The 18,784-nt window shown below is 44.0% G+C and overlaps 1 protein-coding gene and 1 pseudogene across 1 annotated transcript; one reads left to right on the top strand and one right to left on the bottom strand.

Moving 5' to 3' along the window:
* LOC134983688 (zinc finger protein 850-like) overlaps window positions 1–18,784 on the bottom strand; it is a 293,457-nt pseudogene that overhangs the window by 47,787 nt on the left and 226,886 nt on the right.
* On the top strand, window positions 1,962–12,290 carry LOC134983697 (zinc finger protein 268-like). Its single transcript, XM_063949353.1, has 2 exons — window positions 1,962–1,992; window positions 8,928–12,290. Exons 1-2 carry the CDS (start codon window positions 1,962–1,964, stop codon window positions 10,895–10,897), a joined length of 2,001 nt encoding a protein of 666 aa, XP_063805423.1. The 3' UTR covers window positions 10,898–12,290.

Here is an 18,784-nt window from a genome sequence, read left to right as displayed (position 1 = left end):
TCCCACTGCACAAAAGTGGAAGCAAGGAAGAGGCAAACAACTACAGACCAGTGAGTCTTACATTCAGTAGTAGGGACATTGATGGAAACACTCTTAAAAGGAAAACTTGTAGGTTATCTCAAATCTGGCAATTTACAGGATCCCAAACAATGGATTCACTGGGGGGAGATCATGTCAAACAAATCTTATTGACTTTTTTGACTGTGTGACTAAAGTGATGGATAAGGGTGGAGCCATGGATATAGTTTATCTAGACTTTAGTAAGGATTTTGACACTGTTCCACATCGCAGACTGCTAAATAAACTTGAAAGTTTGGGATTGGATATTAGGATTATTGAATGTATAAGATCTTGGTTGAAGGATAGAAAACAGAGAGTTGTGGTAAATGGAGTGCATTCACAGGAGGGAAATGTTACCAGTGGAGTACCCCAGGGATCTGTACTTGGGCCAGTGCTTTTTAATATCTTTATTGGTGACATTGCATATGGCATTAAAGGGAAAGTATGCCTTTTTGCAGATGACACAAAGGTATGCAACAGGGTAGACACACCAGGTGGGGCAAAACAAATGATTGAGGATCTAGGTAGAATAGAGGAAGGGTCAAGAGTGTGGCAATTACAGTTTAATGCCAAAAAATGCAAAATCATGCACTTGAGTCTCAAAAATCCATGGGCTAAATACAGTATTAATAGCACTATACTGGAAACTACTGAGGAGGAAAGGGATCTAGGAGTCACTATTTCAGATGACTTAAAGGCAGGTAAGCAATGTAACAAGGCAATGAGGAAGGCTAGTCAGATACTTGGCTGCATTGGGAGAGGAATCAGCAGCAGAAAGAAAGAAGTAATAATGCCACTGTATAGGTCATTGGTACGGCCTCATCTAGAATACTGTATTCAGTTCTGGAGGCCATATCTTCAAAAGGATATTAATACATTAGAAACTGTACAAAGAAGGGCAACTAAAATGGTGTATGGCCTACATCACAAAACATACCCAGAAAGACTAAGAAATCTCAATATGTATAGTTTGGAGCAGAGAAGGGAAAGGGGAGACATGATAGAAACTTTCAAATATATCAAGGGTTTTAACAAAGTCCAGGAGGGAAACATTCTCCAAATGAAGAGAAGCAATAGGACACGAGGACATGCACTGAGACTGGAGGTGGGGAGGTTCAGGGGAAATTTGCGGAAAAATTACTTCACAGAAAGGGTAGTGGACAATTGGAATAGCCTCCTATCAGAGGTGGTAGAGGCTAAGACAGTAGAGCAATTTAAACATGCATGGTATAGACATAAGGATATACTTACAAAGAAATAAGGATCAAATAAGGTTAGAGATAAAAATAATGTAATACAAAATGGGACAGACTGATGGGCCAAGTGGTTCTTATCTGCCGACAAATTCTATGTTTAAAGTCTTTGACCCTTTATCTCAGGGAGTTCAAGTTCAAGATGGAGTCTCTGAGAGCTGTCATCTCCGGACTGACGGAGGGGGAATTCCTGGTGTCCCTGGACATCAAGGATGCATACCTCCACATTCCCATTTGGTCGCCGCATCAGGCTTATCTCAGGTTTGCACTGTTAAACGATCACTATCTGTTTCAACCGAGGGTCTTCACCAAGGTGATGGCAGAGATGATGGTTCTCCTCAGCAAGCAGGGGGTGAACATAATTCCATATCTGGACGATCTCCTGATCAAGGTTTCATCCAGGGAGAAGTTATTAAGATCCATTGTTCTCACGACACTCTGCTCAAGGAGCACGGTTGGATACTGAAACTTCCAAAGTCTCACCTGGAGCCAACAAGGAGCCTGTCTTTCCTGGGAATGATCCTCGACACGGAGGTGCAGAGGGTGTTTCTACCGGTGGAAAAAGCATTGGTGATTCAAACAATGGTCCGGGGTGTCTTGAAGCCTTCCCGGGTATCGGTTCATCAGTGCATCTGCCTTCTGGGGAAGATGGTTGCCTCCTACGAGGCTCTGCAGCATGGAAGGTTTCATGCTCGATCCTTTCAGATGGATCTCTTGGACCAGTGGTCGGGATTTCACCTACATATGCACCAGAGGATACGTCTGTCACCATGAGCCAGGATTTTGCTCCTCTGGTGGCTACAACTACCACACCTTCTGGAAGGCCGAAGGTTCGGGGTTCAGGACTGGATTTTTCTAACCACGGATGCAAGTCTAAGAGGTTGGGGAGCGGTCGCTCAGGGAGAAACCTTCCAAGGAAGGTGTTCGTATCAAGAATCTCTTCTCCCAATAAACATCCTTGAGCTAAGGGCCGTGTACAATGGCCTTCTTCAAGCAGCACACCACTTACAGGATCGAGCTGTTCAGGTGCAGTTGGACAATGTGACAACAGTGGCCTACATAAACCAACAAGGTGGAACAAAGAGCAGGGCTGCAATGTCAGAGGTGTCAAGAATCCTCCTCTGGGCAGAAAGGCACGCAGTGGCGATGTCTGCAATCTTTATTCCGGGAGTAGACAACTGGGAAGCAGACTTCCTCAGCAGACACCATCTCTATCCAGGAGAGAGGGGCCTCCACTTTGAGGTGTTCGATGAGGTAACCTGATTGGTGGCGGTACCTCACATAGACATGATGGCCTCCCATCTCAACAAGAAGCTGTGGAGGTACTGTTCCAGGTCGAGAGACCCGCAGGCATTGGCAGTGGACACACTGGTAACACCGTGGGTGTTCACGTCAGTGTATGTGTTCCCCCCCACTTCCTCTGATTCCAACAGTTCTTCAACTTGTAAGAAGAACAAAGGTTCTGGCAATCCTCATTGCTCGGGACAGACCAAGGAGGGGTTGGTATGCGTATCTGCTGGATCTTCTGCTGGAAGATCCATGGCCCTTACTTCTTCGGGAGGATCGGTCCCGCGAGCTCTGATTGGCTCACGGGCAGTGCTGACTTGAACAAAGGCACCTGTACCCGCCGGAGACTAAGGGGAAGGAGAGGCGCAGGCTGCACTCTCCTCCCCTCACATCAGCGGTGGTGCGGGGAGCAGCAGAGGCAGGGAGGGAAGAGGAGCGGTGGCCCGTCGGTGTGGGTACGGCATACCCACGGCTAAATTCTTAAGGGTACGCCGTTCCTGCCCGTACCCGCATACTTGCACCGCTGCTCATAACTCACTGGTAACAGGGTGTTATAAGTATAGGGGGATGTATTTTGGGATGATGTTAATGTATTACTTAATTCAGTAGAAGGTTATAAAAAAAGTTTCTAGTAGCGCTGGTATGTGGCTGGTTCATACTTCTGTATTGATCTGATTATTCTCTGAGGTAAATGTTGCAGACCATCTTGGTATGAGGGTGAAAGTTCACATTATCAGTCTAAAGAGTATATCAGAGGATGTGGACTGTATGAATTCCTGTCCTATTAATCTGATAAATCAGTATACAAACTGTGTATCTGTGTATGTGTAACATTACAGTATATCATGTCTATAAGGAACATATATATATACATCAGTCAATGCAGAATGTAATTCAGCTATTGCTTCATGTCAGTAAGACAGGACGGTGTCATGTCTCCTGGTCCCCATGATGAGGATTTAGAGAAGTTAAGTTTATAATTTCTCAGTTGAATGATATATTTATACAGTCTAAAAACTTCTTCAGACCCTTCATGTCCCTCGAAGCATGCTTTTACACGTATAATGCAAGTCGTCAGATGTCGACACGGGGACGTGAGAGGGGATCTGTAGACAGAATGCTATCCTAGCAAAGTGTATTCAAACTATGATGCAAACTTCGGGGAAGAGTTAGAAATCGCTGTTACACTCCTGTACAGGAGATAAGAGATTATTTTACTATAAATACGAAGCCTGTGATAACATCCCCTATTTCTGATGCTATGTTTGAACACACCTGGAAAATCCCAGGCACATAAGTCCTGATTCTTAAGGGTATTTTCACGGCTTAGCCGTGTCCTGAAAAGCATAAGACATATTGGGAGATTTCTCCTGTGGTGCACACCGCTGTGTCCAGATTATCAGATTACTATTACCTGACCCGTCCCCGGTTCAGCTTCACTGAAAGAACAGGCTGGCTGCATACTTGAGCCTACACTCCCATTTATATACTCGGCCAGTAAAACTGTCTTCAGGCCACCTATTGTGGGTGCATGGGTTTCCAGTACTATTGGAAAGTATGCAGGACCTCTGTTAGAATTTTATATATGTATATAAATGTTCGATTGGTAGGGATGCTCTTTTCTTGACCCTAGGGGCTGGATAACGGTAAGGTCCCGAGGTCCCCGCCTTTTTTTCGGGAAAGGAGGGGCAGGAACAGAATATGACATCTGTTCCACCTACTATTTTCGCATGACGCTTCCCCCTGGAAGTCCACTCAGGTGGGAGACAGGGATCCGCTACGGGTATGCATTACCTACAGTCGCAAGTCAATGACTTAACTGGCTCCCACCTGGCGGAATTATCAAAAGAAATTTGGAAACTAAATCTCTAATTTCCATTTGGAAAGGCAGTCTCTACGACTGGCGGGGCTAGGCCCGCTTCCCACTTGACCTTTGCTTCATACCTACATATGGTTGGCAATGCGACACTGTTAGATCAGTTCCGGAGGTTCTTAGGCCTCTCGTAGTTGCAGAGGATCCTTGTCCAGATGTTAACATCTTCCCTAATCCCGTAATATCTCACAGCACTGCTGTGGCGTAATTTAACGATTCCAGAACGAGTTCTTCTAGTGAAATCTCTAGGACAAGTGTTCAGAGCACATCTTGGGATGTAACAGTGAGCACGCCGTTGAGCTTCCACCTAGATTTCATTCCCTGAAAAGGGGTAAAATGGTTCCATCTACTCGAGGAACGCAGGTTCAGAAGTCGGACCTGGATCCTCCTCTCTCAGGAGAAAGTTTGACAGACATTCGCGCAAGGGGAGAACTTCCACGACTTGTCTGACTTCTTCGCACAAGCATTCTGTAACGAAGGTCGGACTGACATAGTTTACGTCAAAAAACTAAAACATTTGGTACGTTCCTCTGTAGGGTGGAACGAATGTTTTATCTCAAAATAAAGTTTTGAACACTGGGTTCCAGAACAAACCCACATTCAGTGGCAGTCAGCCCTCTGTTGGTTCCAGGGGCGTTTAGTCAGTGGAGGTGTTCTCTCCAGTTACACTTAATGGAACATAAAATCTGGCGTCCCTCATTGCCCTGGGACGGCCAAGGAGAGCTTGTTTTCAGGCTCTCAGGTTACTTTCAAAGGTTTGAAGGCTTCCGCATCGTCAAAAGGACCTGCGTATGCAGGGGTCAGTTCTTAATAAACACTTACCGCATATCAGTTTGATGATATGGAAGTTGTGCGGCTGATATTAGCTCGGAATGGTATTCCGAGCAAAGTCATCCCTATGCTATTCAGGCAGGGGATGGAGTCACGTCAAGACTTTACCATAGTTATTGGAGGAAAGATGTCTTGGTGTACGTCCAAGAAACTTCCTTTAGTGGGGTTCCACTTAGGTCTTTTCCTTCTCTTTCCACAGTCCCGTGTGGTTGTGGGCCTATGATTAGGCTTGCTCAAGGTTCAGTTTTCGGCCTTGTTTGTTTTTTCTTCCGGAAACCATTGGCTGCGTTTCCTGCGGTGCAGACGTTCTTGAAAGGGATTCTGTGGATACAGCCTCTTTTTTTTTTTGTGTGCCTCCTACGGAGCCATAGGATGTTGCTGTTATGTTACAAGTCCTGCATTCAGATTCATTGAACCTTTATGAGAGGCAGAATTTCAGTTTCTTACATGAAAGCTGATCACTTTGTTAGCATTGATATCCGCAAGGCGGGTGTTGGAATGTGGGACCTTATCTCACAAGAGCCCTCTTTGTTTTTTCATGAGTTTTGAGTTGCGCTAAAGACGCGTCAACAATTCCTTCCAAGGGTTGTGTCGGTTTCTCATATCAACCAACCTGTTGTGGTGTCAGTGGCTACTGACATTTCTACTTCAGTAAGTCCTTGGACGTGGTCCGGGCTTTGAAGGTATATGTGAAGAGGACTGCTCCTCTTATAAAGTCGGAAGCATTGTTTGTACTTCATGATCCCGATTAAAATTGGGTGTGCTGCTTCTAAGCAGACTATTTCTCGCTGTATCAAATGTACTATTCAGCATGTTTTCTGCGGTAGGTTTGCCAGAACCTAAATCGGTAAAGCATCACTCAACTCGTATAGTGGGCTCTTTCTGGACATCTACCCAAGGTGTCTCGGCACTACAAATTTGCTGAGCAGTTGCGTGGGCAGGATCAAACGCATTTGCTAAGTTCTACAAGTTTGATACTTTGGCCTCTGATGACCTCCAGTTGGGTCAATTAGTTTGCAGGGTACATCAGCACTTTCCCTCCCCTAGTGGGAGCTTTGGTATAGGCCCCATGGTCTTTGATGCATCCCCAACATCCTCTAGGAAATAAGAGAAAATAGGATTTTAATATACCTACCGGTAAATCCTTTTCTCGTAGTCCATAGAGGATGTTGGGCGCCCGCCCAGTGCTGATGTTTTCCTGTACGGTTGTTACTTGTTCAGTAATGGCAGCATTTGTTGCCACTCTTTGGTCATGTATACTGACATGTTTTCATTGAGTTACATGTGGTTGCATGTTATAAATTCAGTGTGATTTGGTGAAATCTCACCACACAATTTTGTAGTATCCTCTCTCGAGGTTGTCCATCTCCTCAGGCACAGTTCCTAAACTGAGGTCTGGAGGAGTGGCATAGAGGGAGGAGCCAACCTACACTATTCAAATTTTATAGTGCCCAAGGCTCCACAGGACCCGTCTATACCCCATGGTCTTTGATGCATCCCCAACATCCTCTACGGACTACGAAAAAAGGATTTACCGGTAGGTATATTAAAATCCTATTATTATTGCGCAAACAGGACAGCACTTTCTCTTCTTTGCTGTTTTATTATTGCAAAGCCCATGTCACCTGTAGTAATCCCACATGAGCGTTCATGTCACCTCTAGTAATCCCATATGAGCGCCCATGTCACCTCTAGTAATCCCACATGAGCGTCCATGTCACCTCTAGTAATCCCACATGAGCGTCCATGTAACCTCTAGTAATCCCACATGAGCATCCATGTCCACTCTAGCAATCCCACATGAGCGTCCGTGTCACCTCTAGTAATCCCACATGAGCGTCCGTGTCACCTCTAGTAATCCCACATGAGCGTCCGTGTCACCTCTAGTAATCCCACATGAGCGTCCATGTCACCTCTAGTAATCCCACATGAGCGTCCATGTCACCTCTAGTAATCCCACATGAGCGTCCATGTCACCTCTAGTAATCCCACATGAGCGCCCATGTCACCTCTAGTAAACCTACGAGCGCCCATGTCACCTCTAGTAATCCCACATGAGCGTCCATGTCACCTCTAGTAATCCCACATGAGCGTCCATGTCACCTCTAGTAGTCCCACATGAGCGTCCATGTCATAGAAACATAGAATTTGACGGCAGATAAGAACCACTTGGCCCATCTAGTCTGCCCCCTTTTTTTTTTTTTATGTTATTTTTATCTCTAACCTTGTTTGATCCTTATTTCTTTGTAAGGATATCCTTTGTCTATCCCATGCATGTTTAAATTGCTCTACTGTCTTAGCCTTTACCACCTCCGATGGGAGGCTATTCCACTTGTCCACTACCGTTTCTGTGAAGTAATTTTCCCGCAAATTTCCACTGAAACCCCCCCCTCCAGTCTCAGTGCATGTCCCCGTGTCCTATTGCTTCTCTTCATTTGGAGAATGTTTCCCTCTTGGATTTTGTTAAAACCCTTGGTATATTTGAAAGTTTTCTATCAAGTCCCCCCTTTCCCTTCTCTGCTCCAAACTATACATATTGAGATTTCTTAGTCTTTCTGGGTATGTTTTGTGATGTAGGCCATGCACCATTTTAGTTGCCCTTCTTTGTACAGTTTCTAATGTATTAATATCCTTTTGAAGATATGGCCTCCAGAATTGAACACTGTATTCTAGATGAGGCCGTAGCAATGACCTATACAATGGCATTATTACTTATTTATTTCTGCTGCTGATTCCTCTCCCAATGCAGCCAAGCATCTGACTAGCCTTCCTCATTGCTTTGTTACATTGCTTACCTACCTTTAAGTCATCTGAAATAGTGACTCCTAGATCCCTTTCCTCCTCAGTAGTTTCCAGTATAGTGCCATTAATACTATATTTAGCCTTTGGATTTTTGAGACCCAAGTGCATGATTTTGCATTTGTCACCTCTAGTACTCCCACATGAGCGTCCATGTCACCTCTAGTAATCCCACATGAGCGTCCATGTCACCTCTAGTAATCCCACATGAGCGTCCATGTCACCTCTAGTAATCCCACATGAGCGTCCATGTCACCTCTAGTAATCCCACATGAGCGTCCGTGTCACCTCTAGTAATCCCACATGAGCGTTCAGTGTTGATCAAGCTCCAGTCTAAGCATCCTAGTTTTTTTTTTGTTTTTTAATAAACATAAAAGCAATGATTTCAGGTAAAAAATGTCAGTTATAGAATTATATATTGTGTCCTGTAACACCCTGTGTATTGTCTATTCATTTTATATATTAATGTATTTTATTTCCAGCAGATGGGCACACAAGCAGGAACATCTCAGAAGGACATCTAATGTTATCCCTGGATTCTGAAATAACCGATAACGACAGTAGACAGGATTCTCCAGGAGCTAACCCCATTACCCCAATTATACATCCAGCTCTATCAGCTGGTCTCTCTGATCCTGGGAAATGTTCTCCTGATCACTCTGATATTGGTGCATCTGTTACAGCTCTGACAGTAGATACAGTGTTTCCCTGTTCTATAGATGCCAAATGTTTTACACAGAACACAAAGCCTATTACTCATCATCCAGCTAAGGCAGGTGAGAGGCCATTTCCATGTTCTGAGTGTGGGAAATGTTTTACATACAAATCATATCTTGTTAGACATGAGAGAAGTCACACAGGTGAGAAGCCGTATTCCTGTTCTGAGTGTGGGAAATGTTTTACATATAAATCATATCTTGTTAGACATCAGAGAAGTCACACAGGTGAGAAGCCGTATTCCTGTTCTGAGTGTGGGAAATGTTTTGCATGTAAATCAGGTCTTGTTATACATCAGAGAAGTCACACAGGTGAGAAGCCGTATTCCTGTTCTGAGTGTGGGAAATGTTTTTCATCGACATCACATCTTGTTATACATCAGAGAAGTCACACAGGTGAGATGCCATTTTCCTGTTCTGAGTGTGGGAAATGTTTTACACGGAAATCAGTTCTTGTTATACATCAGAGAAGTCACACAGGTGAGAAGCCATATTCCTGTTCTGAGTGTGGGAAATGTTTTGCACTGAAATCACATCTTGTTCCACATCAGAGAAGTCACACAGGTGAGAAGCCATTTTCCTGTTCTGAGTGTGGGAAATGTTTTTCATCGACATCACATCTTGTTATACATCAGAGAAGTCACACAGGTGAGATGCCATTTTCCTGTTCTGAGTGTGGGAAATGTTTTTCATCGACATCACATCTTGTTAAACATCAGAGAAGTCACACAGGTGAGAAGCCATTTTCCTGTTCTGAGTGTGGCGAATGTTTTTCATGGACATCAGATCTTGTTAGACATGAGAGAAGTCACACAGGTGAGAAGCCATATTCCTGTTCTGAGTGTGGGATATGTTTTACACAGAAATCAGCTCTTGTTATACATCAGAGAAGTCACACAGGTGAGAAGCCATATTCCTGTTCTGAGTGTGGGATATGTTTTACACAGAAATCAGCTCTTGTTAGACATGAGAGAAGTCACACAGGTGAGAAGCCGTATTCCTGTTCTGAGTGTGGGAAATGTTTTGCACACAAATCACATTTAGTTATACATCAGAGAAGTCACACAGGTGAGAAGCCATTTTCCTGTTCTGAGTGTGGGAAATGTTTTACACGGAAATCAGTTCTTGTTATACATCAGAGAAGTCACACAGGTGAGAAGCCATATTCCTGTTCTGAGTGTGGGAAATGTTTTGCACTGAAATCACATCTTGTTCCACATCAGAGAAGTCACACAGGTGAGAAGCCATTTTCCTGTTCTGAGTGTGGGAAATGTTTTTCATCGACATCACATCTTGTTATACATCAGAGAAGTCACACAGGTGAGATGCCATTTTCCTGTTCTGAGTGTGGGAAATGTTTTTCATCGACATCACATCTTGTTAAACATCAGAGAAGTCACACAGGTGAGAAGCCATTTTCCTGTTCTGAGTGTGGCGAATGTTTTTCATGGACATCAGATCTTGTTAGACATGAGAGAAGTCACACAGGTGAGAAGCCATATTCCTGTTCTGAGTGTGGGATATGTTTTACACAGAAATCAGCTCTTGTTATACATCAGAGAAGTCACACAGGTGAGAAGCCATATTCCTGTTCTGAGTGTGGGATATGTTTTACACAGAAATCAGCTCTTGTTAGACATGAGAGAAGTCACACAGGTGAGAAGCCGTATTCCTGTTCTGAGTGTGGGAAATGTTTTGCACACAAATCACATTTAGTTATACATCAGAGAAGTCACACAGGTGAGAAGCCATTTTCCTGTTCTGAGTGTGGGAAATGTTTTTCATCGACATCACATCTTGTTATACATCAGAGAAGTCACACAGGTGAGATGCCATTTTCCTGTTCTGAGTGTGGGAAATGTTTTGCACACAAATCACATTTTGTTATACATCAGAGAAGTCACACAGGTGAGATGCCATTTTCCTGTTCTGAGTGTGAGAAATGTTTTTCATCGACATCACATCTTGTTAGACATCAGAGGAGTCACACAGGTGAGAAGCCATTTTCCTGTTCTCAGTGTGGGAAATGTTTTGCACGGAAATCAGTTCTTGTTAAACATCAGCGATTTCACAGATGAGAAGCCATTTTCATGCTGTGAGAGAAATAAATCTGCTCTTGTTGAACATATTAGACATTACCCAAGTACGGAACCATTTACATCTTCTGGAGTATAATTATCACTGCCGTCCAATGTTCCTCAAGGGTGAATCCGATCTCTTATGCTTTATAAAATATACATGCTACCACTGGGTGATATAATCAGACGTCATGGCCTGGTATACCACTGCTATGCAGATTGCCTGCTTTTTGCACCATGTACTGAGAACGTAATACCAATCCTAAATGGTTGTCTAGCTGAGCGCCTGGGGTTGATGATGCCAGTTGGCTGTGACTCAGTCTTTGTGAAACATAATAGAAGCTCACCAACAAAGGACAAGACTACAGCTTTACCAACCATCTGGATTTTTGCTTTGGTGTTCAGAATTGCAAAATACTAAACATGTGCTGAATCTTTGTGTTGTCCTGGTATGTGGCTGACACAGACATCCGGTATCTGCCACATACTAATCCTAATTCTTCCATCTGTGGACCATAGCCAGAATCAAGCACTTGATTCCCTCAGAAGTTCATAGACTACTGCAATGCCATCTACCTGGGTCACCCAGCAAAAGAATTACAGAGCTTGCAGCTAGTACAGAATGCAGCAGCAAAGCTGTTACCTAACCAGCTCATTCCTGCCACATAACACCCATTCTCTACTCCCTTCACTGGCTGCCTGTAAGATGACAAATCTATTTCATAATTGGCTAACTGACCTTCCCAGCCCAATATTACATGGTCCAAGGTACTAGAAGCAGCTTCTGCCTCCTTACTGCCCTGCTTGCTTGCTTGCTTCTACAGATGGACTGTTACCAGCAGTACCAAGAATCTCCTGTCATTCATTTATGGGTTGAACGTTTAGCTTTGACCATGGAACTCACTGCCTTGCACAGTCCAAGAGGCCTCCACTCTAGAGACCTTCACAAACAGACTGATGACTGTTACTCACGCTTTTCATTAATGTACCTCTATTTACTTCCTAAATAATACATCCCAAATGCTTAGGTCTTTTTTCTGCTGTTTATTTTGTATCTTGTGCTTTATGTAAATGTGAATGTCTAATACCAGTTTGCACAATCTGTATTGCTGCACGACAATATGGCGGCCATTGGAACGTGTTTTCACTTCTTCTAGTTTGCCTAACTTGTTGCAGACACTCATCTTGATAAGGAGTGTCTGAGTGTTTTCAGATACAAGATCCTGTCCATATATACCCTGTACATTATCATGTGCATTAGAGTCACCCGGGTTCCATCTGCGGTGGTTTGTTGTATGTTACATCTATATGGTGCGGATACTCCCCTGTGTTTCATAATAAAAGCTTTTGTTTGCATCTAATTATTACATTAAAGCTTTTATTTTTTATTCTGTTTTATATTCCCGTCTGAGTAATTACGCCATAATGTCTAATCTCGGAGTGGACCCCAGAAGATGTAAAGAAACCGTGTAAGTGTTCCATCATTCTGTTTTGTGTAAGCATACAGGTAAGTGATGGCATGGTGGTCACTGACCGTCACATTCAGGTGGTATAATGGAAGTGGGACTGTCTGGGCTTATTCTAGTCTACTGCAGAAATAAAAAACTCAGCCTTTATCCTGCTTATAAAAATTACAAAGCCCATAAATCAAGCTTGGTCAGACAAGACAGAAGCCACATTAATGGTGGCACATCATATAGGCTGAGGACCCATGCTTCTGGGATATATGGCATAACTCCCTCTTCACCCACAAAAACCTTCCCTTCACCATTCACAATGTCCACCATTGCCCCTTCAGAAGGGTCACAACTTTCCTTTGCTTTTTCCACCTCCTCCTTCACAGCACCCAGGACCACCTCCATGACCATTTCATGTTTCTCTGGAGGCCTGGCATCTGGGAGGTTCATGGCCTGAGATGACCACAGAACTGCCAGGTAGTGGGCAAAAAGGATCCACAGCCCCCTGAGGAACTGGAGAGTCCAAAGATCGACCCTGCATGAGGTAAAGAAGGGTCAAACACAGGGTCTGTCTTACCTATTTCCTTCCTAAAAGCTGCTCTTTACCCAGTTTGGTACCTGTGGGATCCCACTCCAATTTCCCTTGAGAGTCCCTACCCTCACTAATCCCTTCTGAACCTACCAGATCCTTCCCCTTCCACCCACTCCTCATTTTTAAGCTTTTCACCACCTGCTGTGTGAGTCCCATCCAACTACTCCATTCCTTAACTCATTGGTGTAGCAACCCCCTTCTCCCCCCCACACCCACCACACTGCTACACTGCAGTTAAGCTGTGAGGCTTGCTGCTAGCAGTACTCACTAAGCATACACACTCGCATCATGATTACACAGCTGTGCCATGTCACAACTGAGGGCCTGAGCTGACGGGAGGAAGCCTCAGTTGTAGGGGCTGAGATGTAGTGGAACCTGGGAGGTTGAATCAGACCCCTGGACTGTACATGTAGGAAGATTGCCCGAAGGCGTGACCACAACAACCAAAGTAAAAGTCAATAATCATTTATTAAACAAGCTCCATGTGTCACAGCAGTGGTAAAATAAATACTATAATCAACAGTAAGTATATCACAGTTCCTGGGTACTATGGGTTGGCAATGGCCACAGGGCTCTGGTAGAATTAGGTACAGTTCTTATTAACCTTGAGATGGAAAGTCATTACCAGGCCCGACTGTAGTAGTGAGAATAGCCCAGGAACACACCAGCTGATGTTCCTTGGAAAGCTGGTCCGCTGTTGATGATGTAGCTGCTGTGGGTACTGGTTGGAACCAGTCAGGTGTTAACACGGAGTGGATGCTGGATGGTACCAGCCAAATGATCGTATGAAGCTTGGGAGCGATGAAATACTGGTACCGGTGGTTTGTGGAAATCTGCAGGAAAAGCACCGGCACTTTAAGAGAAGCTGATCTCTGCTGGAAGCAGATGGATCTGTAGCTGGAAACTGGAGTAGTCACGGAGGACTGCAGAGTCAGGCTGCACCGCAGGTGGTAGGCTGGTGCGGGTCTCTTAGTGGAGACATGAGCTGGAAACCTGGAAAAACAACCACAGGAGAGAGAGACTGGAAACAAGGTTTGACAACCAAAGCACTGACGATTTCCTGGTTCAGGCACAGGATATTTATACCTGCAGCAAGGCAGGCATTGGCTGAACAATTATGCAGATTCCAGTAGAGCAGCGGATTGGTGGAAACTGAGGCATATGATAGAAACCAACATGGCTGTGCCCATGTTAGCACTTGGAGGGAAAGCTAGTTTGAGAAACCATGTGGAGATTCAGCAGTAATGGCGGTGCAGGCCGAGGAGGGCAGGAGACGCCACACTGACAACTTGCATACTGGAAACACATGGATGACAGCGGAGGCCGCTGCAGGCATGAGACGCCACACTGATGAATCTGTATACTGGAAACACAGGAACGGCGGCAGAGGCCACGGAGGGCTGGAGATGCCATTCTAAGACTTAACATGAAGCTCTTGTGAGAGGCGTGCATTATAAAGTGAGGCTTGGCCTATTAAGTGAGTTTGTAACAGCAGCAGGTGAGTATTCTCTATCTATCCATATAGGGATTGTAATATTGTGGGAAAAAGGAGTGAGAATTTGGCTGTGTTTGTCTCTGTGCTTTCACTTGTGCTGTCTTAGAGTGTGAAGAGAAACTAGGAGGAGGAGTGGCTGAATCTAGGTGTAAAGTGATTAGGAGGAGGGGCTGAATAGAACAGCTACCTGAGGAGAAACTATATAAACAGTGACCAGACTCTGTGAGCTGTGCTCTTGTGAGAGGCGTGCATTATAAAGTGAGGCTTGGCTTATTAAGTGAGTTTGTAACAGCAGCAGGTGAGTTAGAATACAGCAACAGGTGAGTTTTAAAATACACCAAGTAACACACAAATTTGCAATACCATTCACATCTGATACAATGGCCCTCATTCCGAGTTGTTCGCTCGCAAGGCGATTTTAGCAGAGTTACACACGCTAAGCCGCCGCCTACTGGGAGTGAATCTAAACTTCTTAAATGTGCGACCGATGTATGCGCAATATTGCGATCACTAACAAGTTAGCAGTTTCTGAGTAGCTTCAGACTTACTCTGCCTGTGCGATCAGTTCAGTGCTTTTCGGTCCCGGCTGACGTCATAAACACACCCAGCGTTCGCCCAAGCACTCCCACCGTTTCTCCGGACACGCCTGCGTTTTTTCCGGAAACGGTAGCGTTTCCAGCCACACGCCCCTAAAACGCCGTACATCCGCCCAGTAACACCCATTTCCTGTCAATCACAATGCGTTCTCCGGTGCGACGAAAAAGCCGTGAGTAAAAATACTTTCTTCATAGTAAAGTTACTTGGCGCATGCGCAGTGCGAACATTACGCATGCGCACTAAGAGAATTCTCACTGCGATGCGATGAAAATCTCCGAGCGAACAACTCGGAATGAGGGCCAATGTTTGGCCTTGTGCAGTGCAATGGATGTAAAGCATTTGTTTGGAAAGAGGCAGCGTGGAGACTCAGCTGCTGTCCAATCTGTGAGCAATTTTCTCTGCTGAAGGAGGAGATAGCAAAACTGCATGCTGAGATTTGTAAGATGTCTGTGTCTTTGAAGCCTCCACTGCCTCAGAGAGCCACCAGAAGACATTCTGCCTGGACTACTGTGGGCTCTCAAGGGCAGAGGTTTCCAGAGGGACACAGACACCTCCCGCAAGCGGTGACACTGCAAAACTCGTATGCTACTCTTGCAGGGCTGGAAGATACAACTAATAGAGGCACTACAGAACAGGAGGATATGGGGACATCTACCAACCATAGGAACAGGAAATGGAACAGGAAAATTGAATCTCCAAAAAGGACTGCACTTCTTTTGGGAGATTCCATTATTAGAGGAATACATCTGGGAAATGCAAATGAAGTAGAGAAACAAGTAAGGTGCTTACCTGGAGCCACAGCTCCAAGGGATAAAGAGCGCATGCTAAGAATTGTGAAGGCAGCAAGAAAAGATGGGGAGGTGGATGTCATTGTCCACCTAGGGACAAATGACCTGGCAAATGCAGAACTCATTGCTGTAAAAGATGAATTTAGGAAGTTAGGGACTGCTCTGAAGCAGGTGGCAACCACTGTATCTTTTTCAGAAGTATTGCCAGTACACAGAGGGGAAGACAGAACTCATTGCATCAGAAACTTCAATGTTTGGCTAAGGACATGGTGCAATGAGGAGATATTTGGATTTATAGGCCATAGTCACACCATCTGGCAAGATAGGAGCTTATACAAAAGTGACGGCCTGCACCCATCTTCAACGGGAACGAAAATACTAACTGAACAGTTTGGATGCTTCATCAAGAGCTATTTAAACTAACAAAGGGGGGCAGTGAACCAAATAGGAATAAAGAAATCTGCTCCCCCAACACAGAGGTATTGTTTCTGCAGGCAAAGGGAATAGGAAGCATATCCACAGCAACAGAAGATAATTCAGATCAAAACCAAATAAAAATAGGCAGAGAGAAGAACATAGCTAGGAACAGAAAAAGCACAAACAAAACTCTAAAAGCTATGTGTGCAAATGCTAGGAGCTTAGGAAATAAAATCCCAGAACTAACTGCAATAATGACAAGGGATGATCTAGACATTGTGGCAATTACAGAGTCATGGTACAATGAAAATCATGACTGGGACATAGCTATACCGGGATATACTTTGTTTAGGAAGGACAGAATTGGAAAAATCGGGGGAGGGGTAGCAATGTATGTAAAAAATGTATTGAAGAAAAAACTGAGGCCCTTTGGGTGACCATAGAAACAGGGGAAAAGTTGATTATTCGTATTGGCGTGATATACAGGCCACCAGGTCAGGAAGAGGAACTTGACAAGAACCTATTGCAGGACATAACTAAAATGGCATTAAAAGGAGAGGTAATAATCATGGGAGACTTTAATCTTCCTGATGTAAACTGGGAGGTGTCTGTTGCTAGTTCCACTAGAAGTAGGAACATTTTAAATTCCCTTCAGGGAGCATCCCTCCACCAATTGGTGAGGGAGCCCACTCGGAAAGACGCAATATTAGACTTAATACTTACAAATGGAGACAGATTATCAGACGTAAAAGTGGGTGAAAACCTCGGATCCAGTGATCATCAAGCAGTATGGTTCAGCATTAAGACAGAGACTGACTCGTCCCATACAAAAACAAAGGTGTTGGATTTTAGGAAGGCTGATTTTGTAGGGATGGGAAAATGTGTAAGCGATTCTTTGGCAGAGTGGAGGAACTTGGAAACAGTGCAGGAGAGGTGGAAAACATTCAAATGTGCAATATTGAAGGCAACAGACCTTTGTATCAAAACTGTTAGGAAAAACACAAGGAAAAGGAAGCCAGTGTGGTTTGCAAAAGAAGTAGCAAATATTGTGAGAGCAAAAAAGATGGCTTTTAGGAAATATAAGCAGACACAAAATAATGAAGACAAAAAGATATATCTTGTTAGACAGAAGGAGACAAAGAAGGTAATCAGATGTGCAAAGGCACAAGCTGAGGAGAAAATGGCCCAGTCAGTGGGTAAAGGAGGCAAAACTTTTTTTAGGTATATAAGCGAAAAAAGAAAAACAAAAGGCGGAATTATAAAACTAAAGACGGACACTGGGAATCTTGTTGAGGGAGACAATTTAATAGCAGATCATCTTAATGATTATTTTTGCTCAGTATTTACTACTGAAAGAGAGGGGAAGGGGCCACAGTTAAGTTGCAGGGATATTCAGGAAAATGAAACAAGTACATTTACAGAGGAAAAGGTCCTAACAGAACTCTCAAAGCTGAAAGTGGACAAATCTATGGGGCCAGATGGGATACATCCAAGGATACTAAAAGAACTTAAAGAGGTGCTGGTAGCACCATTGACAGAATTATTCAACCAGTCATTAGCTACAGGAGAAATTCCAGGGGACTGGAAAAGAGCAAACGTAGTCCCACTGCACAAAAGTGGAAGCAAGGAAGAGGCAAACAACTACAGACCAGTGAGTCTTACATCAGTAGTAGGGAAATTGATGGAAACACTCTTAAAAGAAAGAGTTGTAGATCATCTCAAATCCGGCAATTTACTGGATCCCAAACAGCATGGATTCACTGGGGGAAGATCATGTCAAACAAATCTTATTGACTTTTTTGATTGTGTGACTAAAGTGATGGATAAAGGTGGAGCCATGGATATAGCTTATCTTGACTTTAGTAAGGCTTTTGACACAGTTCCACATCACAGACTGCTAAATAAACTTGAAAGTTTGGGATTGGATATTAGGATTATTGAATGGATAAGATCTTGGTTGAAGGATAGAAAACAGAGAGTTGTGGTAAATGGAGTGCATTCACAGGAGGGAAATGTTACCAGTGGAGTACCCCAGGGATCTGTACTTGGACCAGTGCTTTTCAATATCTTTATTGGTGACATTGCAAATGGGATTAAAGGGAAAGTATGCCTTTTTGCAGATGACACAAAGGTATGCAACAGGGTAGACACACCAGGTGGGGTAAAACAAATGATTGAGGATCTAGGTAGACTAGAGGAATGGTCAAGAGTCTGGCAATTACAGTTTAATGCCAAAAAATGCAAAATCATGCACTTGGGTCTCAAAAATCCTAAAGCTAAATACAGTATTAATGGCACTATACTGGAAACTACTGAGGAGGAAAGGGATCTAGGAGTCACTATTTCAGATGACTTAAAGGCAGGTAAGTAATGTAACAAGGCAATGAGGAAGGCTAGTCAGATGCTTGGCTGCATTGGGAGAGGAATCAGCAGCAGAAAGAAAGAAGTAATAATGCCACTGTATAGGTCATTGGTACGGCCTCATCTAGAATACTGTATTCAGTTCTGGAGGCCATATCTTCAAAAGGATATTAATACATT

Source organism: Pseudophryne corroboree (genome assembly GCF_028390025.1).
Source record: "Pseudophryne corroboree isolate aPseCor3 chromosome 3 unlocalized genomic scaffold, aPseCor3.hap2 SUPER_3_unloc_21, whole genome shotgun sequence".
NCBI lineage: Eukaryota > Metazoa > Chordata > Amphibia > Anura > Myobatrachidae > Pseudophryne > Pseudophryne corroboree.
This window is presented reverse-complemented; position numbering and strand designations above follow the sequence as displayed.

What these genes read in the sequence shown, in the direction of transcription:
- LOC134983697 (XM_063949353.1), top strand. Translation starts at nt 1,962, where the DNA reads ATGGTTGCCTCCTACGAGGCTCTGCAGCATG. An exon ending in CTACGAGGCTCTGCAGCATG is followed by an intron (nt 1,993 to 8,927) that starts GAAGGTTTCATG and finishes GTTTTACATACA; the next exon opens with AATCATATCTTGTTAGACAT.